This window comes from Dromiciops gliroides, chromosome 1, assembly GCF_019393635.1.
Source record: "Dromiciops gliroides isolate mDroGli1 chromosome 1, mDroGli1.pri, whole genome shotgun sequence".
Lineage (NCBI taxonomy): Eukaryota > Metazoa > Chordata > Mammalia > Microbiotheria > Microbiotheriidae > Dromiciops > Dromiciops gliroides.
Window position 1 is genome coordinate 678,299,532 of NC_057861.1, and position 24,788 is coordinate 678,324,319.

The 24,788-nt window shown below is 40.4% G+C and overlaps 1 protein-coding gene across 4 annotated transcripts in view; it reads right to left on the reverse strand.

The window, feature by feature from the left end:
- The window catches only part of POC1A (POC1 centriolar protein A), a 162,177-nt gene that overhangs the window by 52,062 nt on the left and 85,327 nt on the right, over positions 1–24,788 (reverse strand). For 3 of the 4 annotated variants that reach the window (XM_043975386.1, XM_043975387.1, XM_043975385.1), the window contains one exon: positions 14,830–14,973. The exons of the other annotated variant lie outside the window; for it this stretch is intronic. In XM_043975386.1, coding sequence (XP_043831321.1) covers positions 14,830–14,973 — 144 coding nt within the window. The remainder of the gene's footprint in view (positions 1–14,829; positions 14,974–24,788) is intronic. 4 annotated transcript variants of the gene reach the window in all.

A 24,788-nucleotide genomic window follows, 5' to 3' on the forward strand; every position in this document is an offset into this window, starting at 1 on the left:
TAAGAGAAGGCAGATGAAAGGAGGGAAGAAGGGAGTCACACAGATGCACAGCACCTCTAGGCCTGACCCCCAGATCAATCATAACATTATAGATAGAACTGGAAAGCTAGATAGAACACAGAAGCTATCTAGTCTAAACCTCTCATTTTAAAGGCTCCCTTCTCTTTTGTCTTTGTATCCAAAGATAATATTTTACCTCTGGACACACACACACACACACACCCCGCTAAACAGATAGGTCTATAGATATATGCTATTTAACTAATAGAATGGAAGCTTCTCCTCAGGAGCAGGGGCTAAGGGGTCTTGTTTGTTTTGGTCTCTGAACCTTGCACACAGTAGATGCTTAATAAATTCTTGTTAAACAACTGGAAGCTGGACCCAAATCAACTTCACAATAAGCTGGTATTAGAGCCCTAGCTGTGCTTTGCACTATACTACATGCAGAACAAAATATGGGAGGAGAAAATGAGATAAGAACCATAAAAGCAGTTTAAAAAGTCTGAAGCTTTAACACAACTATACAATATGATAATTATTATATGGTCCCTATTCATTGAGAGCTTTCAGTTTACAAAACTATGACATTGGCAGAAAGGCACTGAACACCTGAACAAACAATAAAAACATGACAGAAGATAAATACATTTGAATTAGATGGATAGAATGAGAACATTGGGTACACAAAAAAAGTAAGAATATAATGTGGACACAGTAGAAATTCAACTCATTTGAGTAACACATTTACTAAATGTAAGGCACCGTAGCACAGGCCTAACTGTGAAGAAACATACAATGCAAGGGGGTCATAGCTGGGAGGGTGGAAAAGGCATGGGGAGAAAGAAGGCAAGTGTACAAAAACTATAATACAAGGAAAAGTAAAATAAGTACAACTGAAAAAAAAAGAAACCTTCCATGGGAAGGGACAGGGGAGGTAGGAAAGGTTTCATGGAGGTGGCATCTAAATTGGGCCTTGAAGAAAAGTCAGAACTCTGAGGACAGGGGTCAAACTCTACTACAAATTAGCTGGAATGCAGAATACATCAAGAAAAACAAAGGGAAATAAGATGCCGGGTAGATTAGCTCCAAACTCTGGAGAGCCTTGAATAATAAGTTTGGGAATTTAAACTTCATTTGGAAGACAATGTTTGAATCCAAGGCAAACTCTTCAGCTTCACAGTAATACAAGTTTATACTCCAACTACTGATGCCAAAGTGGCCAAAGTTGATTATTTCTATGAAGACCCACAACATCTTCTAGAAATAATACCAAAAAATGATGTCACATTCATCATAGGGAATTGGAATGCTCAAGTAGGGAATAAAAGGATAATTGGAATAACAGGCAAATTTGGCCTTGGAGTACAAAAATGAAGCAGGTCAGAGACTAATACAAGTTTTGTCAAGATAACTCACTGCTCATTGCAAACACTCTTTTTCAACAACTCAAAAGGCATCTCTACACATGGACATCACCAGATGGCTAATATCAAAATCAGATCGATTATATATATATATATATATTTTGCAAACAAAGGTGGAGAAGCCCTAAACAATCAGAAGAAAACCTAGAGCTGACTGTGGCTCAGATCATAAGATTCTTTTTTATTGGTGAGGCAATTGGGGTTAAGTGACTTGTCCAGGGTCACACAGCTAGTAAGTGTTAAGTGTCTGAGGCCAGATTTGAACTCAGGTCCTCCTGAATCCAGGGCCGGTGCTCTATCCACTGCGTCACCTAGCTGCTCCTAGATCATAAGATTCTTATTGCAAAATTCAGACTTAAATTGAAGAAGGAAAAACCATCAGACTATATAGGTATGACCTAAATAATATCACTTATGAATATGAAGTGGAGGTGATGAGAATGGATTTAAGGAATTAGATCTGGTAGAGTGCCTGAAGAACTATGGACAGAAGTTCACAATATTGTATAGGAGGCAGCAACAAAACTATTTCAAAGAAAAAAAAGAACAAGAAGGCAAAATGACTGTCTGATGAAGCTTAACAAATAGCTGAAGAAAGAAAGGGAAAGGGAAAAGGGAAAAGGAAGGGAGAAAGACAAAGTTATAACCAACTGAATGTAGAATCTGGGAGAATGCGAGAAGAGATAAGAAGGTCTACTTAAATGAGCAATGCAAAAAAATAGAAGAAAACAATAGAATGGGAAAGAGAAGAAATCTCTTCAAGAAAATTAGCTATCAAGGGAAAGTTTCATGCAAAAATGGGCATGATAAAAGCCTAAAGAGTTAGGGATTTAACAGAAGCAGAAGAGATTAAGAAGAGGTGGCAAGAATATGCAAAAGAACTATACAAATTTTACATAATCATGCATGTAGAACCCATATATGATTGTTTGCCACCTCAGAGAGGGAGGAGGGGAGGGAGGGAAAGAGGGATAAAAACTGGAACCCAAAACTATAAATAAAAAATGCTTATTATTAAAAAAAAATAAAAAGAACTATACAAGAAAGATCTTAACATGAATAATAACCACGAATGGGTGGTTATTTATTGAGAGCCAGACATCCTGGAAAATAAAGTCAAGTAGGCCTTGAGAAGCATTGCTAACAATAAGACTAGTGGAGATGACAGAATTCCAACTGAGCTATTTAAAATTCTAACAGATGATGCTGTTAAAAGTGCTGTACTCAATACGCCAGCAAATCTGGAAAACACAACAGTGGCCACTAGATTGGAAAAGATATACCTCAATCCTAAAGAAAGATAACAGCTAAGCAATGCTAACATTACTGAACAGTTGTGCTCATTTCACATACCAGCAAAGTTATGCCTAAGATTCTGCAAGCTAGGCTTCAGCAATATGTGAACTGAGACTTACAAAAAGAGCAGGCTGTTTTTCTAAAGAAGCAGAGGAACTAGAGACCAAATTGCCAACATTTGCTGGATTATGGAAAAAGCCAGGGAGTTCCAGAAAAACATCTACTTCTGCTTCACTGACTACATTAAAGTCTTTGCTGCATGGATCACAACAAAATGTAGCAAGTTCTCAAAGAGATGGGAGTACCAGATCATCTTACTTGTCTCCTGAGGACCCTGTAAGGTAGGCCAAGAAGCAACAGTTAGAATCAAACATGAAACAACTGATTGGTATAAGATTAGGGAAAAGAAGTATAACAAGAGTGTATGTTGTCATCTTATTTATTTAATATTTAATAATATTTATTTATATGCAGAGAACTTTATGAGAAATACCAGTCTGGATAAATCAAAAGCTGGAATTAGAGCTGCTGGGAGAAATAGCAACAATCTCAGAGATGCAGACAGAGGACACTACTCTGATGGCAGAAGGTAAAGATAAATTAAGAAGCCTTTTGATAAGGGTGAAAGAGTAGAATATAAAAGATGGCTTGAAGCTTAAAAAAAAAATAAACAAACCTCAAAACACTAAGATCTTAGCAACTGGTCCCCTCACTTCCTGGCAAATAGAGGGAGAAGAAATGGAAGCAGAGTCAGAGTTAATATTCTTAGGCTCAAAGATCACTACAGAGAATGACCGCAGCCATGAAATTAAAAGAAGCTTGCTCCCTGGAAGGAAAGCTATGGTAAATGTGGACAGCATATTAAAAAGCAGAGGCATCACCTTGCCGACAAAGGTTCTTACAGTCAAAGTTATGGTTTTTCTAGTTAGCAATGTATGGCTGTGAGAGCTGCACTATAAGGTAAGCTGAGTGCAGTTGAAGCAATACTTTTGAACTGTGGTTCTGGAGAAGACTTTTGAGAATCTTTTTGGACAGGAGGGAGGGCAAATCAGTCAATACTTAAAAGAAATTTATTCAGGCTATTCACTGGATGGTCAAATATTGAAGTTAAAGCTTAAATACTTTGGCCACATAATGAGAAGATAGGACTCACTGGGAAAGACCCTGATTTTAGGAAAGCTTGAAAGCAAAAGCAAAAGGAAAAGGAGATGAGATGGACAGATGGTATCATGGAAACAATGAACATGAACTTGGACAGACTTCAAGAGATAGTGGAAGATAGAAGGGTCTGGTGTGCTGTGGTCCATGGGGTCACAAAGATTCAGACACAACTGAGTGACTGAATGGCAACAACAAAGGCAGGCAGTCTGATCAAGAAGAATAGTAATGAGGTCTATTCAGTCAGTTCGTCTTTATTAAGTGCTCACTATTAAGTACCTACTACTGTATACCTACTATATTTATTAAGTACTAAATACTGGGGATTCAAAGGAAGTCAAAAGATTGTCCCTGTCCTTGAGGAGCTAACAGTCTAATGGGGGAGACAACAAGCTAACAAATATAAACACATATGTTCTAACAAGATGTATGTGTGTCTATGATAAATTGGATTTAATTAACAGAGGGAGGGCATTTGAATTAAGAGGGATTTAAATGGTCTAAGGAAAAAGAAACTAATAGAGTCTGAACTAGGATGGTTAAAGTTGGGAATAGAGAAGGGTACCAATGTTAGAAACAGTGGGACACAGCACCTGGGCTAAATGAAGGAAAAGGAGAAGTCAAAAAGGAGATGGTGAAGGTAAAGGTGTTATTAAGAGAGACAGAGACACTAGGAAGAGTGGCCAGTGCAACATCACAGGAAATATCTAGTTAGCAGTTAGAAGCAAGGGACTGGACATCTATGCAGAATTTGGAGGTGAAAAAATAAAATTTCAGAGTTAACTGTATAGAAAGAAGACTGACTTAGGAATCAGGTGGTTTAGGATTTAGTGGCAGCTGTGCTAATGACTAGCTTAGGTGACCTATGACAACTCTCTTGCTCCCATATAAAAGAAAGGGGATAGGGCTAGATGAACTCTCAGGTCCCTTCCATTACTACTACAATTAGCAATACAATGACACCAAAACAATTCTTGGAAGCAGAGCTAGCTAGCAGAAGTGGACGAGAGTCCAGGAGGAAAGGTGCTGGAGAAGGAGACACTGAGAATTAAGTTATCCCTTGGAAAATACTCAAGCATCCAACTGTCCCTATTCAAGATACCAGCAATTAAACTTTCTTTTTTTTTTTTAATGAGGCAATTGGGGTTAAGTGACTTGCCCAGGGTCACACAGCTAGTAAGTGTTAAGTGTCTGAGGCCGGATTTGAACTCAGGTCCTCCTGACTCCAGGGCCGGTGCTCTATCCGCTGTGCCACCTAGCTGCCCCTAGCAATTAAACTTCACCCAAGATTTATTAAGTGCTTCCTCTACACAAAGTACTTTTCTAGGTGCTGGGGAAAATAGGAAGGTTAAATAAGGAATGCTTGCTTGGTTTCTGTGGAACTCAAGAATTTCTGAAAGAGGAAATAGGCGAGTGCTGATTAATCAGCCACCACTATTCACGCTTGACCCTAAATCTGGGGGGATCAAACATCTGTGCACTTCTAAAGAGATGGCTTATAGAAGGGAAGTGGGAATAATGGATTCAGGTCTGTTTTGGACTTGTCATGGCCGTACCTAGAACTTTAGGCAACTTTTTCAATTTCTAAGACTTAGTTTTTGCAAAATATGTATAGGAAAAAGTCTGCCTGTCCCAAGTCCTAAGGAAGAATTTGAGAATGATACAAAGCACACCAAGAACCTTAAAAATACGAAATGTTTCCTCACACGAATGTTGATTTGGGAACAGGTCTAAAACTTGTCTCATATGCTAACTGGGTCATGTAAAACCTTTTGATATGAAATGCTTCCATTTTGAGGGATTAGATGCCTGTAATATGAAGGCTGTTGTGAAAAGGTGCCATTTGTTCTTAAGTAATCCTCACTGCTAGACTAGGGGGACTCACCTAAAAATGATTCCCTATTAAAGTGGAAAAGGTGATTTTCCCTGTGAAACAGATGAAGGCCTTCCAAGAAGGATGATGCTTTTAAGTACAGTTGCTAGTAGAGAAATTGAACATATAAGGGCAAGGACTATGTAGAAGAGCATAAGGAAGACATGCCTTCCAATCACTTTAAAGTGACTCAGGAATAAGGGAAAGTTAAGGAAGTTCTCTCCCTTGACTAACACTTGGGGAGAATGTATCTAAAACAAGCTAGGATACATAAAAGGGGCCAAGTTAACTCATGATATTTGACATTAACAAGGACATAACCCTCGTTTATCACTCAGAGACCTGCCCTGGCACTTACCACTGAAATAGGGGTGACTAGCCTAAGTAAGAAGCCTAAAATATCTGCATGGGAGGGAAACTCGGGCTTGGGAAACCAAAGGTAGACATCTGCATGATCTACAGCTAAGTTTCATCACAGTAGAAGAGGGAGGGGAGGAGTCTTCATCTTCAGTTCAAAATATGCTACCAGTCCGAAGTCTGGGACCTCTAGCTAAAAGTTCTGTTATAAGAGCTCCATGGCAGCTAGGAGAGACCCTGAGGAACTGCATTCAGCCAGCAAGTAAAGTGACAGTGGGGGAAGAAATGGTCCTAGTATGACAGACAGTGGGTAGGACCTGAATTAAAGAAGAATGGCCTGTATATCTGGCCCATGATGCTTATGAGTGGTGCGACCGTGAGCAAGAGACGAACTTCTCTAAGCCTCAGTCTTCTCAGGTGTAAAACAGGGATAACAACAGCTGTGCCACTTACCTCCTAGAACAATTGTAAAGATCACAGGAAACCACGTACTGAAAGCCACGGGTGAACCATAAAACATTAGACACAACTGCTACATTAGTGTTGTTGTATATTAAAATAGAGGTGTTTAAACCAAAAGCAGTCCAGTATGGCAGGCACGGGAAATCACTCATACTCATTAGCCAGGTATTTGCAAATGTTTGTGGCAAGATTCAGACTTCAGCCATCAACGTTTTTCTCAGCATCTGACCATACAGCTCTCCAGGTGTTTCCAGTGACCAGTTTCTCTCATAGTTTCTGTTCTCTAGGAGCTTTAACTCAAAGAAATGATTACCATGTAAAGAAATCTTTAGATTGTTTTCCAAAAGATAAGTTCCTGAATCTTTCAGGTATGAACTGTCATTTATGTTGAACACAAGGCTTGGGATATCTTTTTTAATGAATAAAATAAAGCATGAGTCTAACACAAAAAATGCACAGGATCTGGTAAGCACACCTGATGGTATTTCCCACCCTTTCCAAAGAACCAAAGCATGTGTTTCAATATTCCAAGAACAATCTCTTCATGAAAATCTCATAGAATCCTTTGCTTTCTTGTGACACTTCTGCATGAAGACTTTCCTGACGCTGCTACAACCCTTTGTTCCCCTCTATCAATTACCTTATGTTTATGTGATACATACTTATTTATGCATGTGCTGTTCCCTTCTGTTAAATCTTGAAGGCAGGAACTGTTTTTACTTTTCTCTTTGTATACTTTGTAGATAGCACCTGTCACATGGTAGACACTTAATAAATGCTTACTGATAATAATAAGCAGTACTTGAAAAATTACTATCAGTTCTAAATGCCAGAACACAACAGGAACTTCCATTGTATCCACAAAATAATGAAAATTAATATTTCTGGTATTAACCTTGGCTTGATATTGTTAGGGAAATATCTTCTACAGTCCAACTATTTTTACCATCTCTTCTGACTTATTTCCAATTTTATCCTATAACACTTGAATTTATTCCACCCCCACTGATCTTTCACTTTACTGGGTCAAGAATAACATTAAGAAGTTTCTGAAGTTAGCAGAAGGCTGCAGGCTTCTGTGGCCTTAAATCTCTTCACACTGTTTATATTCCCTCTTTCCTCTAGGAAAAATGCCCATGAAGAGAGGCCCGTTGGTCCTGGAATAAGTCCAGAAGTAGACATAAATTATTTGCAATTTCAAATTGTGTCGCGCTTCATATCAAGGATCAGCCAAATGAAATATGATCCTGATGTGCAGAGTGTTTAGCCTGATCTCACTTACACTGAGACACAAAGCTGCCTCGATGATCCATAGCTAGGCCTCAAAGTATAATAAGAACTGACCCATTACATCCCATTAATGAGGTAGTGTCAGCAGCCTCAGCAGACCATGCATGTCTCTTGGGTTTTTCACACCCCAACCCTTTTCTCCTTACATGTGCAGCCATACTGACTGTATCCATCACACAGAGCAAACCCGGATTGTGCACCCTGACTCTACCGTGCTCTCCCCGGAGGCTGCTCCAGGAGCCTATACTGCCCTTCCCTAGCCCCCTTTCATACTTCACTAAAAAAATGGAGGCCCTAGGTCATGAGTTCCCTCACCCCTCCAATTCCATACTTTAAATCCCCATGTTATCCATATTCCCTCCTCCCTAACCTGTCCTGGAACCTGAGGTGCTTCTCCTTGCAAGTGCCAAATCATTCTTTTTGTGTCTTCGATCCTCTCCCATCTTTTCTGATTTTGCTGCTTAGATCGGTCACTCTCCCTCATTTCACAATTCTTATCATTCCGTTAAATAACCATCTTTTAGCTTCCCTCCCTTCCACTGCCAAACTCCAAGAAAAAGCTGTCTACACGTGTTGCCTTCCCAATTTTACATTCCACTCCTCAGCCCCTTGCAATCCAGCTTCTGGCTTCATGTTGCAATTGAAGCTCTCTTTGAGGTTTCCACCCATCTCTCAAGACTCAAACCTCACTTTGCAGAATCCTCCCCCTTCTGAGCTCTTCTGCAGCACTTGGCACCATTAACTCTTCGGAATACTTACTTAGGCCTCCCAGGGAGTCTGTGGTTCTCCTCTCTCCTACCACTTGTCTGTTCACTCCTTCTCAGTCTCCTATGACTGACTTGACCGTGGACCCTTCTTCTCTTCTCTCTCCACATCACCTCCTTGACTCCACTGGGCTCAATTCCCAGAACAAGACATCCAGGCTGGACCTGAATGCTAGTTCTATACCACCAATTGCCACAAACATTTCCAACTAGATGTCCTGGAGGAATCTGGAACTTAACTTGTGCAAAACAAAATTCATTATCTTTACCTCAAACCTTTCCTTCTGACTTACTTTCCTATTTCTGTTGAGAGAACTATCAACCTTCCAGTCTTCCAGGTTGATACCTTAGTCATTTTCAACTCTTTCCTCTTCCTCATACCCATCCACAGAGTTGCAAAACTGATATTCTAAAAGCACAGGGCTCACTATTTCACTCACCTGCTCAAGAAATTCATGCGATTCTCTTTTCTCCCTAGGCTAGCTAGGTAGAAAACAGTCAATCAATAAGCATTTATTAAGCTCTTGTTATGTGGCAGGTACCATGCTACATGCTGGCAAAACCACCTCTGCCCGAAAGAGCTCACAATCTAATAGGGGAGACATAAGGAAACAAGAATGGTAACAATCTTTTCTTACTTGGATTTTCTGTATCAGGTTCTCCAAAGGTTTGAGCATTGGCTTTAGACCTTCCTACGCACTCCAATGGAGCCCTAGACCTGGTTATCACAACTCCCATCAACAACCACTACTTTCTCCACTCACTATATCTCAGAATGGAAGAATACTATTTGAGATTGCTATCTCTTCTAGACTTGAGGAACCCCAAGTTTAGATTCTAAACTCATTACTTCAATCTTCAGCTGTTTTTGTCTATGTGTGTGCGTGTTTTTTAATTTGATATATTTGATCTGCCAATGCAAGCTGTAGTAAAGGCATATGAGTCCATATACCCATGACTGGCAATCAAACAGAAACCACATTTTAAATGCTTCAAGAAGAGGGATTACTTTAAAGCACCATTTGGGGATCTAAAGATTAATTACTCAGAACTGCATGAGGGCCACACTAGGGGAGAGAACAACACTGGAGCCTTTAGGGCTATTTAGATTTCTTCGGGGTGAAAATGTCCAAGCAAAAGCAGTTAGGACATTCACACAGTGCCCATCCATTAGTGAGGTACCTGTAAGACCAGATAACCTGGGTGAACAGCAAGCCAAAGAAAGAATATGGGAAATCATCTGACTTAGCCTTCAAGACCAACAGCAGCAGCACCACCAATAAGCCTTTACTAAGGACCCAACTACAGACTAGGCCCTAGGGTTACGAAAATGTTTAACCAAATGTTTAGCCAAATTCTTGCCCTTCAAGAAATTTACAAATCAGTTTAGGGCCATGATCTGCAGAAGGAAATGAACAAGAAAGCCAGTCTACCCTAAAGCCAAATGAGTGGGACATGCAGTAAGTGCTAAAAAGTTACACAGTGGGCTGGGCTGGTCAGTGAAGGATTCCTGGAGGAGAGAGAATACCTGAGCAGAGCCTTGAAGGACAGGCAGGGGTCAAGTAATTTGACAATGCTGAGGAAAGTGATTTATTCTAAGACCCTTACTTTCTGGAGCCTTTTCAGAACCACAGTAGCAGAAGGGAGTGAGGGAGGAGCAGAGGCAGAGGTTCCTTGGATGCTTTTCCAAGCCTAAAGAGACTACTAGTCTAGTTTTCTTTAGGTTGGGCTGATGCTTTGTGGGGCAAGTGGCAGACTGATTTGCCCTCAGGGATTAACAGTGGACCTTTAAATCAGAAGCAGTGAGTATCTAAAGAAATTTGATGTTTCAGGTTTCTTCAGTCTGCAAAACTGTCTTCTCATCTCATTCCACTCCAGAAGGAACCCAGTCTCCCTACTAATAATATTGCTAAGATTCATCTCTGGATGTCTTCATTTAATAAGGGATAACTGAGACCATAGGCAATCAATCAAGAAACAATTATTAATCGCCTACTGTGTGCCCAGTCCTGTGCTAGGTAGGACCCGGGAAAAGAGAAAACATTCGGAAAAGATGTGGTATGCACTTAAGGAGTTACAGTCTAGGAGGGAGTTTTGACTTTTTCATTCATCAATACTACATAAACTTAAAGCCTTTTGCTCTTCCAATCAACTCTGTTCAATATTGTTTCTGACATCACATCAAATATTGTATTTACATAATTAAAACATAATCCCAAAGGCTTATTTCAGAACAGAGTTGGGTCGCAAGGGAAAACTGATGCCCTGTGGGAAGTGGCCTGAGCTCTAGTCCCAATCACCTGCTGAGCATCTCTCTCCTCCTGGATGTTCCAGAGGCATCTTAAATTCAACATGTCCCAAACAGAACCACCTCCTCCTCTCCTCTAAAAACTCCTTATCTCTGTTAGGGTCACCCTCATCCTTCTGGTCCCTCAGCCTCAGAGCCTTGGGGTCATCCTTCACTCCAAGCCTTGTCAATGAAAGCTCCACAAAGTCTATGGACCTCCCGTCCAGAGGGCTGTTGCCCTTGTCACCTAACCGGTTTCCCTGCTTGCAGGCTTTTGCTTCTCCAATCTATCCTCTCTATTGGACAACACAATGTTCCTAAAACATGTCTGACCAGCAGAACCCAAGTTCCTCAAGGGAAGGGGCTGTCTTCCTTTTGATTTGTGTCTCTTCAGTCTGCAAAATTGTCTTCTCATCTCATTCCACTCCAGGAGGAGCCCAGTTTCCCTACTAATAATATTGCTAAGATTCATCTCTGGGTGTCTTCATTTAATAAGGGATAACAGACTGTAGGCAATCCTATAGTCCAGCCGTGAGCACTTTTTTTTTTTTAAACCAGACCAGTGATTCCAATGGGTTGGGGACCTCCTGGTGAGAACCTCTCTCTACCAAAGCAGATAGGATATTCTCAGTGATTTCTCTCAGTGCCCCAGGCACTGAGAGGCAGGACTTGTACTCCTCATTCATCATTCCATCCACTGTCATAGCACTTAGTAAATAAATGCTTGTAGATTAATGTATTCACGTCACTTCCCTGCTCAAAATCTTCAGGGGCTCCCTAGTGCACTTTACCCTACCGACAACTTGTCTTTTTAACACACCACCTTTCCCCTTCGGCTCCAGTACACTTCTTCCAAATTGATTTCCCATTACCCCACCTCCATGAACCCTACATTCCAGAGACACTCAGCTGGACACAACTCACCATCATGGGCCTGCCCCTGTGCCTGTGCACATGGACCTCCTTCTCAGCCTGGACTGGACTCCTGCCTTCCCCCTGACTGTCTGAATCCTTAGCTCCCCCAAGGCTCAGCTCAGATGTAGCCTTCTAGGTTTGAGCACTCTCTCAAGCCTCAATTTCCTTTCTATTATATTTATTTATGTACATTTTGTATTCATCTGTAGGAGGATGGGATAAATTTCATTTTTGTCTCTGCATCCCTGGCACCTAGCACAATACCTTGAATTCAGCAGCTGTCTGAATTATTGTGGGATTAAATTGAAATGTTGTTTCCCCAATGAATGGAAGTTTCTCATGGACTGGTTAACATTTTTATTTTGTGTATCTCTAGTACCTAACCCAATACCTTGAACATGCCAGGCAATTTAATTTATTAGACTATTTTAATTATTAATTAATCCAAAATACTTTTTAAGTTGAAAGTCATTCTATACATTTTGGTTAAAAAATACACACACCCTCAGTCTGGCCCAATGAATATTTAGTATATAGGAGGAACTATATAATACTCATGCATATACTATACTATCACACACACACATCCAAAGAACTTAAAAGCAATTAAATGACAGCTAGAGCCAGATAACTGGTATTCACAAAACTAGAACTTTCAGGGTCAAGGAAAGCAATATAGTGAAAAGAATACTAGCCTTGAAGTCTGAAGAGGCCTGGGTTACATCCTGTTTCAGTTACTAGCAGTGTAACCTTGAAAAGCCACTTCACCTCCCTAAATCTCAGTTTCCCTACCTGCAAAATAGGGGAAATGATAACTGCATCATAGGTGAGATGCTGTCTATGAAGTGCTGGATGTCAGACATTCCATGGAAAGTGTCTGTCTGCTTCTGTAAGCCACCACGAAGTCAACAAATAGGATTGATCCTGTCCCTTTGCCAGTGTTTGGGTCTGTAACTTCGCTTGTCTTATTGTTACCATTTCTATAACTATGTCAAGTAACACTGGGGAAAAGGCCAGCTTGAGGAAGTTTCTAGTGTTTTCCCCACAGCAAACAATACTGGCCTTTGGTTGTAGATAGATATTTTATCATACTAAAAATGACCCTTCTCTGCCTATTATTTTTAGGTATATAGCACAAATGTGTGTTGTCCTTTGTTGAAGGCTTTTTAAAAATCTGTTAATGCAATTGTGTGATTTTAGTTGTTTTAATTTTAACATGACTAATTATGTTAATTGATTTCCTAATACTGAACCACTCTTGCACGTTTGAGATAAGTACAATCTCACTGTTGCTAAAGTCTTTTTTTGCTAGGATTTAAAAGTGTGCATTGATATACTTAAGTTATGGTGCTCTACAAATAACTTTACTTGAAACTTCTGGGTTTAAGTATTAGTCTCATAATAAAAGGAGCCTGGTAAAATGTTAAAGACATTGATAAGCTAGAGAGAATGTATAGGGGCTAACTAGGATAGTGAAGGGCCTTGAGGTCATGACATATAAGGAACGAGGAGAAAAGACGATGAAAGGGGGATAGGATTACTCTTTTCTAGTAATTACAGGGCTATCGTGTGGAGAAGAGATTAGACCTGTTCTGTTTGGCCCCAGAGAGCAGAACTATAAGTAGAGGATAGAAGGTGCAAAGAAGCCAATTTTGGCTCCATGTCAAGAAAAACTTCCTGACAATTAAAGCTGTCCAAGAGTGGAGTGGTGAAATGCCCTTCCTTGGAGATCTTTAAGGAGACCCTAGATGACCACCTGTGAGCTATGTTATATCAGAGATTCCTTTGGATATAGGTTGGACTAGATGGCCACCAGGGTGCCTAGCAATTCTCAAACTCAGTTTTCTTTTTCAGCTTTTGAGAATAATGACATAGGGGCAGCTAGGTGGTGCAGTGGATAGAGCACTGGCCCTGGAGTCAGGAGGACCCGAGTTCAAATCCAGCCTCAGACACTTAACACTTACTAGCTGTGTGACCCTGGGCAAGTCACTTAACCCCAAATGCCTCGCTTAAAAAAAAGAAAAGAAAAAGAGAATCATGACATAGGTATTGGTTTCTCTTTAAACATTTTATAGAATTCACTTATCTATCCATCATGAACAGGCTATATTTGCTTAAACAGGAAGTACTGAGTTGGAAAACATAGCTTGTGAGATTTGGGAAGGATGGCAGGATTGCTAAGGTAGACCTTAGAGATGACTTAATCTGGCTCTCTCATTTTTGCACAGGAAGAAATTGAAGCCCAGACATGGAATGGGATTTGCCCAAGGTCACACAATTAAGAAAGCAGAATCAGGGCTAGAACTGGACAGGACAAGCTATAGCTTATGTGTAGCCCTGTGCAGCCCTGAAAAACAGTGTGGTTTTTTTTTGTTTGTTTTTGTTTTTGTTTTTCGTGAGGCAACTGGGGTTAAGTGACTTGTCCAGGGTCACACAGCTAGTAAGTGTCAAGTGTCTGAGGCTGGATTTGAACTCAGGTCCTCCTGAATCCAGGGCCAGTGCTCTATCCACTGCGCCACCTAGCAGCCCTAAAACAGTGTATTTTTAACAGCTGGCAGTGACCTTCAGGCTATTGAGTGACCCAACAAGGTTACTGATGGCAACAAGCTCTGCTGACCCTCATGTTTACTGATTCCATTGTCTGGTAAATGATTCCTGGACTTCCCTTTTGGCAACCTTGTATCCCAGTTCCCTCTGACTGATCTCTTTTGAGGAAATCCTCTGTCTGAGTCATACAACACTGCACTGGCTCTATCTACCAGCCTCAACTCATCACAAGGATCCAGGGTTTATGACTCCGTGTGGAGGACTCTTATGTCACAACTCAATTCATTCAAACGGTTCAAATTTTTCAGGAGAAAATATATAGACTTTGGGAAATGGGGAGCAAGTGAGGAAAGGGGTTTATTTGTTGATTAATATTCCACTAAAACAGGTGAGTTTGAAATCATTCTTCTAATAGACAGAGCAGAATTTTCTCCCCTCATAAAAATGACTTCCTACCTGGGTGAGGACATCCAACTGGCCCACGATATGTTCCAGGGTGTTGGTAACGGCTGGGGGAAGGGTGACTACATCTGCCTGCGGGCTCCTGATAGAATCCTGAGCTTTCATTCTGGGGGAAGTCTCTGAGAAATCCATTTCTGGCTGTTAGAAAAAGAAAAAGGCATTCCTTATTCAATACCAACATAAACAGGATGAGATAAATCTACCTTTCAAATAATTTAAGAGACTCCAAACAAAAAATACAAGTATAAAAATGTCAGAAAATGGGAATCCAACAATCCCTCACTATATCAAATCCACCAAACCCCATAAATCTTCATTCCTATTAACAAGGGAAGTATGATCTTCCAATGAGAAAAAATAAAAGAAGCTAAAAGCTAGAAGGGAATCTAAGAGGTCATACATAAGCTATCAACTGATCCATATTTACCTTGATGTTTGTTAGATGATGACCTTCCTCAAAGAAGGAACTGCAATTGGTTAGAGTGCTTCCCAGTCTCTAATGTTAGGAAGTTCTTCCTCAAGTCCTTTAAGCTACCTGGCAACAACATTTGGTGACCAGTCTCTTCTTATTAAGTTGCCCTGAAGCCTTTTCTTCTCCAGGCTACACAATCCTCATTTCCTTCACTTTTCTCACTGATCTGATCCACTCACCCTGTCACTACTTCAGAGGGTCTCCTCTGAATCCTCACTGATCCTTTAATAGCTGTGGAGTCCAGAAATAAATGAAGTATCACAGGAACAGCTGAATCTTTCCAGGAGTTGTGGCTTCCCTTCCTTCACTAAAAACAATAGTGTCTCTGAATGGTCAGATTAGGCCAAACAGGGTATAGATTAGTCAGGATCACCATCGGAGTCTCCATTCAACTATTTCAATTGTAACTTTTGGGACCTTCTCATGGCAACTTCTTATTTCTTCCATGGTATTTTGGTCCCTAAAATAGATTAACATGACTGCTTACAGTTATTCCATAATGTGTCCTTGCTTTCAAGGATCATAAATATATCCTCTAGGAAGTATAGAGGTAGATAAAGGCACTTCCAATTTAAAAGTCCAGTACATATTCACAGATGGACAGCACCTGCGGTTGCAGTGGAGTTTCCTGAGGCATATGATGATGATGAAAATGATGATAATTGACATTTACATAAAGCTTTAGCGTTTGCAAAATACTTTACTTACTTTCATTGGAGTTTCACAACAGTCCTGTGAATTAGGAACTATGGGTTTTAGACTAATTTTACAGATAAGGATATTGAGGTTCAGAGTTGCCCATGGCCACAAAGCTAAGAAATACCAGAGGCAGAATTTGCGCACAAGTTTTTCCACTGCACTATCCATTACACAAGTCACCACATTCCTATGTTCCCTTCTGGCCAGACAGTCAGCATCTGAGGCAGGAGAAGAAAGGAAGACCCTTCTCCCCAGGGAATCAGCAGTGGCTAAGGCTATAAGGGAGATGTAGTCCAGCATCTCAAATTCTTCTTTCCTGTACAAATAATATTTCAATAGTAGGAGGTTCCTGGGCTAACCCTTCAGAAGTTTTCTTTAACTGACAATGTTACTGAACTACTACTTGTATTAAGGATACTAATTTGTATGGAAAAATGTATTGCATTCCAGACATTCAAATCCCAAACAAACTTTTGGAACACAACTAATATATACATTATTCAAACCCATCCTTAAGTCCTACTTCAGACAGACCACAAAGTTTGGTGTTTGACAGCTACCTGAAGGCAGCTAAGATTCTGTGGCTGCTTACTTAAACTTGCTCTCAGAGGTGAAGCCAAAGTAGTTAGTAGCAGGAGGGGAAACTGGAAAACAGTATGGCAGAAACTAGGTATAGACCAACATCTCACACCGTATACTAAAATAAGGTCAAAATGGGTACATGATTTGTACAATAAAGGATAATACCATAAAGCAAGTTAAGGGAGCACGGAATCATTTATCTGTCAAATTTATGGGCAGAGTAAGAATTTAGGACCAAAGAAGATATAGAGAGCAAAACAAAATATAAAAGATCATTTTGATTATATAAAATTAAAAACCTTTTGCACAAACAAAACTAATGTAACCAAGATTACAAGGGAAGCAAAAAACTGGGAAAGAATTTTTGAAACAAGTATCTCTGATAAAGGCCTCATTTCTCAATTATATAGAGAACTGAGTCAAATTTATAAAAATATATGTCATTCCCCAATTGATAAACAGTCAAAGGATACAAACGGGCAGGTTTCAGACAAAGAAATCAAAGCTATCTATAATCATATGAAAAATGTGATAAAATAATGGAATTTAGCAGACACCCAGGATCCCCCCTGATTGATTTAGTATTGTTTGAATTGGGTGAGAATGAGAAACTGACTAAGTACCTACTTGGGGATGATTAGATTGTAGCCATACCTGGCTGGCCCCGAGTGATGTGTTGGTGTACTGGAACCACTCTCAGCCAACCTCCCCTTTAGGGGAGGGAGAGAGAAAGTAGAAAGGAGAACACTGGCTCTGAGAAGCTGTCTATCCTTTTGGTGAGCTTCGGAGCATACCAGAGAGTGACTGCACAATTGACTCTCACTGAAAAAACTACAGACCCCAGGTGGTGAGTTTGTGGAAGCGAGGCCAGCCCTTCAACCTAGCCGAACTGGAAGCAAGTTTGGGGTTTGAGTCAGTCTTTGCTAGAGCCAGGGAGCTTATCTGTTTTTTTCTTCCCCTATTCCCTTGTCCCTGGCTTTATTAACTTCAACTTTGTTTTAAATTTTATTCCCATTAATAAAACCTGGTTTGTTTGGGGAAAAGAGGCTATTAATCTCCTTTCTTATTAGCCTGGGAGAAATAACTAAAAAAGGCAGTTTGGAAGGGAGGAAACTTTGGACCTAGAGGTCTCTCATTATTTTCTGAACCCCAATATTACAGCAAGCCACCCAATTAACTCGTCCCATAATAAATTTGGCCCCTACAAAAAAATGCTATAGATCATGACCGATCAGAGAAATGCAAATTAAAACAACTCTGAGGTATCACCTTATACCTATTAGAGTGGCAAACATAATAAAAAAGGAAAATATTGGATGTTGGAGGGGATGTGGGAAAGCTGGGATTTGAATCCACTGTTGATGGAGTTGTAAAAAGATCCAACCATTCTGGAGAGCAATTTGGAACTATAGCCAAAGGGCTATAGAATTGTGCATATCCTTTGATCCAGCAATACCACTGCTAGATTTATATCCCAAAGACATCCCCAAAAAGAGAAAGACTTATTTGTACAAAAATATTTCTAGCAGCTCCTTTTGTGGTGGATAAGAATTGGAAATCAAAGGAATGCCCATTAATTAGGGAATGATTAAACAAGGTGTGGTATATGATGGTGATGGAATATTATTGTGCTATAAGAAAAGACAAGCAGGGTGACTTCAGAAAGGCATGGAAAGACTTGTATGAACTGATCTATAGTGAAGTGAGCAGAACCAAGGGAACATTGTGCACAGAGATAGCAATATTGTTTGATGAAGAACTCTAAAGGATTTACTATTCTCAGCAATACAATGATCCAAGAAAATTACAAAGGACTCTTGATGAAACATACTATTCACCTCCAAAGAAAGAAGTGATGTTGACTGAACACAGACTGAAGCATGCTATTTTTCATTTTCTTTCATTTTTTTCTTTTATTCAAGTTTTCTTGTATAAAATGACTAATACAGTAATATTTTACATAATTGCACATGTATAACCCATATCTGCTTACAGCCTCAGGGAGGGGGGGAAGGAAGGAGGGAAAGAGGAATTAAATTTGGAACTCAAGAGTATAAATAAAAGTGTTTATTATTATTATTTTTTAAAAGAAAGTAGCAGGAAGAAGCACAGTGAACTTCCCCTACTGTCCCCACCCCACGACACTTCCCAACAGATCTAGAAAATGCTCCATACCAAATCTTGTTCAGGAAATCCAAGAAAAAAAATCACAGCACGTAATTTTTCCAGTCCAGGTTGGCATAGGGAAACAGGTCTGCTGATAGAATCTAGCCACAAACCTGCTACCCAAATCATTCTAGCACAGGGAAACATTGTGTACCAGGGCAAGAAGAGGTCCCAGAACTAGCATAAAGATCCCACAATTTGTATAGGGAACAGGAACAGGTTTCATCTGGCAGCTCTGTTCCACACTACCCAATTCTGAATCACAGAGCCAGGGTGAACTGAGGAAAGGAGCGATCCCCAAATGTGGCATTCTAGGGTGAGGAGCAACTGAGCATCCTAAGCTGTGTGCTCAACAAGGAGCAAGTTCAGAAGCAATCAGCAGCAGTGTGGCTCTGACCCCATTTTTTTTTTTTTGGTGGGGCAATGGGGGTTAAGTGACTTGCCCAGGGTCACGCAGCTAGCAAGTATCAAGTGTATGAGGCCGGATTTGAACTCAGGTACTCCTGATTCCAGGGCTGGTACTTTATTCACTGTGCCACCTAGCCGCCCCCATGACCGGCACTGTGCTAAGTGGATACAAAAAGAGGCAAAAGCCAGTCCCTGCCCTCGAGGAACTCACAATCTAATGGATGAAACAACATGCAAACAAATATATACAAAGCAAACTATGTACAGTATAAATAGTAAATAGTGAACAGAAGGAAAGTACTAGAATTAAGAAGGATTAGGGAAGACTTCCAATAGAAGGTGGGATTTTAGTTGGAATTTAAAGGAAACAAGGAAGGTGAGTAATTAGAGGAGGGAGAGAATTTCTGGAATGGGGGATAGCCAGAGAAAATGCCTAGAATGAAAAGATGGAGAGTCTTGTGCGTGCAATAGTGGGGAGGCCAACATTACTGGATCAGAGAACACATGTTGGGGAGTGAGGTCTAAAAAGACTGGAAAAGTAGGAGGGGGCTAAGTTATGAAGGACTTTGAATGCCAAATAACATTTTGTATTTGCTTCTGGAGGCAATAGGAAAACACTCAAATTTTTTGAGTGGGATTGAAGGGGACCTGTACTTTAGTGGCTGAATGGAAAATGGATTGGAGTGGGGAGAGACTTGAGGTAAGAAGACCCACCAGAAGGTTATTGCAATAATCAAGGTATGAGGGGCAGCTAGGTGGCGCAGTGGATAAAGCGCTGGCCCTGGATTCAGGAGGACCTGAATTCAAACCTGGCCTCAGACACTTTGACATTTACTAGCTGTGTGACCCTGGGCAAGTCACTTAACCCTTCATTACCCCACCCCACCAAAAATAAATAAATAAATAAAATCAAGGTATGAGGTGATGAGGGATTGCACCTGAGTGGTCTCAGTGTCAGAAGAGGAAAAGGGGTACATATTTGAGAGATGAAGCAAAGGTGAAATAGACAGGCCTTGACAACAGATTGGATGGGAGGGCTAAGAGATAAGAGAAATCCAAGATGACTCCTAGGTCATGAGCCTTAGGGACTGGGAAAATGGTGTCGGATGTCAACTTCAGTTTCCAGTCAAATCTACAGTAGAATAACCAAGGTTGGAATCCTCAGACCCAGTTGCCATCATTTTTATAGCACAACAATATTCCATCACATTCGTATAACATAATTTGTTCAGTCAATTGATGGGCACCCCCCCCCCCAGTTTCCAATTCTTTGCCACCACAATGAGAGTTACTGTATTTTTGGCCCAACCTTAGAGAAAGCTTTGCTTAAGATTTAAACCCTCCCGTAACATATACTCCCTCTAAATACTCCCCTCCCTTCTCCTCTTTCCCTTCTGTTGAGTGAAACATATTTCTGTACCCAACTCTGTGTATATTCTTATTGTCTTTGACCAGTTCAGATGAAAGTGAGGTTCAAGTATCACCAGCTCCCCTCAATCTCTTCCTAAATGTATAGACTTCTACTTGAGCACTTCAACTAAATGAGATAATTTCCCCTTTGTTTCCCTTTCCTCCCCCTCATGAAGTCTTCTTCCCCTCTCTTTCCATTCTTGTTTTAAGATTATCAAGATATAACACAGGCACTCCCAGGCTCTCTGTCTATAGATTCCCTCTATGACCCTTGATAATGATAATAGAGAAGAGAGGAAATATGTATCACTTCCCCAGATTAGAATGTAAACAGTCTGTTCATGTTTAATCCCTTATATTTGTGTTTACCATTTTGTGTTTCTATTGACTCCTGTTTTCATGTCAAAGTTTCAATGCAGCTCCAGTCTTTTCATCAGGAATGCTTGGAAGTCCACTATTTTATTAAAGATCCCTATTTTCTCCCTTGTAGGATTATGTTTAGTTTTACTGAGTAAGTTATTCTTTATTACAGACCTGTATCTTTTGATTTCTGAAATAACATATTCCAAGCTCTCCATACTCCTTTAAAGTGGTGGCTGCTAGGTCATGTGTGATCCTGGCTCCTCGTATCTGAATTCTTTCTCACTGATTGCAATATTTTTTTCTTTGACCTGGAAGTTGTGGATTTTAGCTATAATGTTTCTGGGTTCACTTTGGGGTTTCTTTCAGGAAATAACCTGAAATGACAGATTCTTTCTATTTCCATTTTGCTCTCTGGTTCTGAGAGATCTGGGCAATTTTCTTTTATGAAATCTTGAAATATGATGTCTAGGCTCTTTTTATGGCCACAGTTTTCAGGCAGTCTAATGATTCTTAAATGTTTTATCTTCAAACTATTTTCCAGTTGTTTTTGCCATGAGATCACTTCCATTTTCTCCCATTTTTTTTAGTCTTTTAACTTTGTTTTAATATTTCTTGATATCTTGTGGAATCATTAACTTCTATTTGATCCATCCTAATTTTCAGGGAATTTGTTGCTTGGGCAAGGTTTTTTTCTTATGCCAATCTGTTAATTCTCTTTCCAATCTGTTCTACCACAGCTCTCATTTCTTTTCCGATTGTTTCTTCTGGTGATCTCATTTAACTTGTAAAACCATTTTTGGGCTTTTTGTCAAATACTTACTTCATCTTTTCTAGGAATTCTATTTGAACTTGTACCCCAAACTGCATTTTTCTTTGAGCCTCTTCTGTAGATGTTTTAAAAACATTCTCCTGAGCATTGCTGTTGCCATAATAGCTTTTTATGGTGGAATTCTTTTTTTGTTTATTTCTTCTTCTGGCCTACATCCAAATTTCAGACTTTATATTATGTTTGGTCTCTGTACACTTCTTTTTTTTTTTTTTTTTTTGGTGAGGCAATTGGGGTTAAGTGACTTGCCCAGGGTCACACAGCTAGTAAGTGTCAAGTGTCTGAGGTCGGATTTGAACTCAGGTACTCCTGAATCCAGGGCCGGTGCTCTATCCACTGCGCCATCTAGCTGCCCCTCTGTACACTTCTGAAGGGAATGTCTAGACTGATCATGCTGGGATGGGGGTGGGGTGGAGGGGTGGGGTTATTGAGCGTTTTGTTATTCCAGGATCTCAAAGATAGCACAGGCTATGGACCTGCAAGCTTACTGAACTTCCAAAGCAAAGTCTAATCACTCGAGTTCCTGACCTGGAGTGGGTCTGGGGGAAATGCCTGTGGACTTGCCTTATTGAAGTTCCAGTAAACTGCTACTGGACTCAGCTACCATCAACCAGCTGTTAAATGCTTTTCTATTTCTGAGTGACAAAATTACAAGTTTCTCTTTGGTCTGAGGATTCTGGCTCTGGCTATTCTACCATGGGCTCCACATTAGGCTAGAAACTGGAACAGAGACCTTGCTCTGCTCTTGGGGTCAGAGCCACACAGCTGCTGATTGCTTCTGAACTTGTTCCTTGTTTAGTACACAGTTTAGGAGGCTTGACTGCTCCTAGAATGTCACCCTGGGACATAAGTCTTGTCCTCAGTCCACGCCCTGATCTGTGACTCAGAATTGGTTAGTGTGGATATAGGATTGTCTTATATCTCTCCTTCCTTCTCAGACAAGTTTCTTTCAGAACTCTATACTGGGGGCAGCTAGGTGGTGCAGTGGATAAAGCACCAGCCCTGGATTCAGGAGTACCTGAGTTCAAATCTGGCCTCAGACACTTGACACTTACTAGCTGTGTGACCTTGGGCAAGTCACTTAACCCCCATTGCCCCACAAAAAAAAAATAAATAAAATTAAAAAGAAAAAAGAAAAAACCCTCTATACTACTTGCTGCTTTGAATTCCTTTATTCTCATATACTCCTTAGCCCTTCATGATCATAAGGACTCCAGGATCAGATTATGGATCATCACTCAACTGAAATTGCTCTCTAAATAAAGTTACCAAATCTGATGGTCTTTTTTTTTTTTTTCAGACTTTCATTCTTCTTGACCTGTGCTGCTTTTGACCCTGTTACTGGATCCTCCCTCCTCTCTGGGTTTTCATGACACTATCCTTCTCACTTGCATCCTACTTGTTGACTTCTCCTTTGGGGCTCATCATCCACATCACACCCAAAAACTCTAGGTGTTCCCCAAGTTCTGTCTCAGACATTCTTCTTCTCCCTCTACAAACTCTCCAGGTAACTTCGTCATCTCTCAAGGACGGAACAATCTTCTCCATGCAGATGCTCACTTTCTCTCTCTCTCTCTCTCTCTCTCTCTCTCTCTCTCTCTCTCTCTCTCTCTCTCTCTCTCTCTATATATATATATATATATATATATATATATATATCCCTTATGTGCCACAAAGTAAAGACTTATGCCTCATTAACTGTTTTCTTATATGGTCATTTAATCCTTATTTTTTCTTTAGCTATGATTACATGTTTCCTATCTTACTAGCTAAATGCAAAGGGACCTTATTCAACATTCACCATCTTCCCAAAAGTACCCTCTGAGCAGTGTGATGGATATGATAATGTGTTTAAAAAAGATATAATGAATGCTATCTAGAGAACCAAATGAATACAGATAAAATTAATTTTGTAAGGTAATCCCTTCAATGTGGTATATTCATGGCAGTTGAGCCAGGCAGTCAAGTGTAAACCTAATATTTCTGCTTACCACAAGGGAACCGAAAGGTTAATGACATTTCCTCCAGAGACCAGCACAGCGCCAGGAGAAAGAAAGGTGCACACCACAGGTTTCAGAAGAGGAAGGGGCTTAGAGAGCATCTAGGATAAGAAACTGAGGACAAGAGGTAAAGTGACTTGCTTATGGTTATACAGGTAGTAAAGTAGGAGAATCAGGCCTTGACAGGCAAGGCAAGAAGGCAAAGATCACAATGAATATGTTAAAGGAATAAATCATTAAGAGTAGCAGAAAGGGATGGGAGGAAGGAATAGGAGGGAGGAAAGGAGGAAAGGAGGAAAGGAAGGAAGGAAGGAAGGAAGGAAGGAAGGAAGGAAGGAAGGAAGGAAGGAAGGAAGGAAGGAAGGAAGGAAGGAAGGAAGGAAATACCCTATTATTACTTAATATACTAACTTTTTGGTGTTCAACTAAAACTATCTCTGACACATGCACAGTGCTTTAACAGGTCACTGAGTGCTTTCCCCTCCAGTCTACCACAATGGATAGAGAGACAGAGGAGATTATGCAAATGAGTAAACAGAATCAGCAAGGCAAAGTGACTGACCCAAGGTCACACAGCCAGAAAGAGGAGGACAGAGGATTTCACAGTGTCTCAGAGTTGGAAAGGAGGTCAGAATTCATCTAATCTAACCTGTACCAGAAAATGAATCCTCTCTACTAAATCCCTAACAGTCATTCAGCTTTTGTTCAAAGACTTCTAGTGAGGGAGGACACCCACTACCTCCCAAAGCAGCCCAGTCCATTTTGGGATAGCTCTAATTGTTATGAAGATTTTCTTTAAATTGAGTCAAAATCTGATCCTCTGAACTTTCCAACTACCCCTATTTCTGCCCTATGAGACCAATCAGAGCAAGTCTAATCCCTCTCTGTCACATGGCAGCCCTTCAAATACTTCTTTTGGGGGGGGGGGGTAGTGGCACAGGGCAATGAGGGTTAAGTGACTTGTCCAGGGTCAAACAGCTGGTAAGTGTCAAATGTCTGATGCTGGATCTGAACTCAGTTCCTCCTG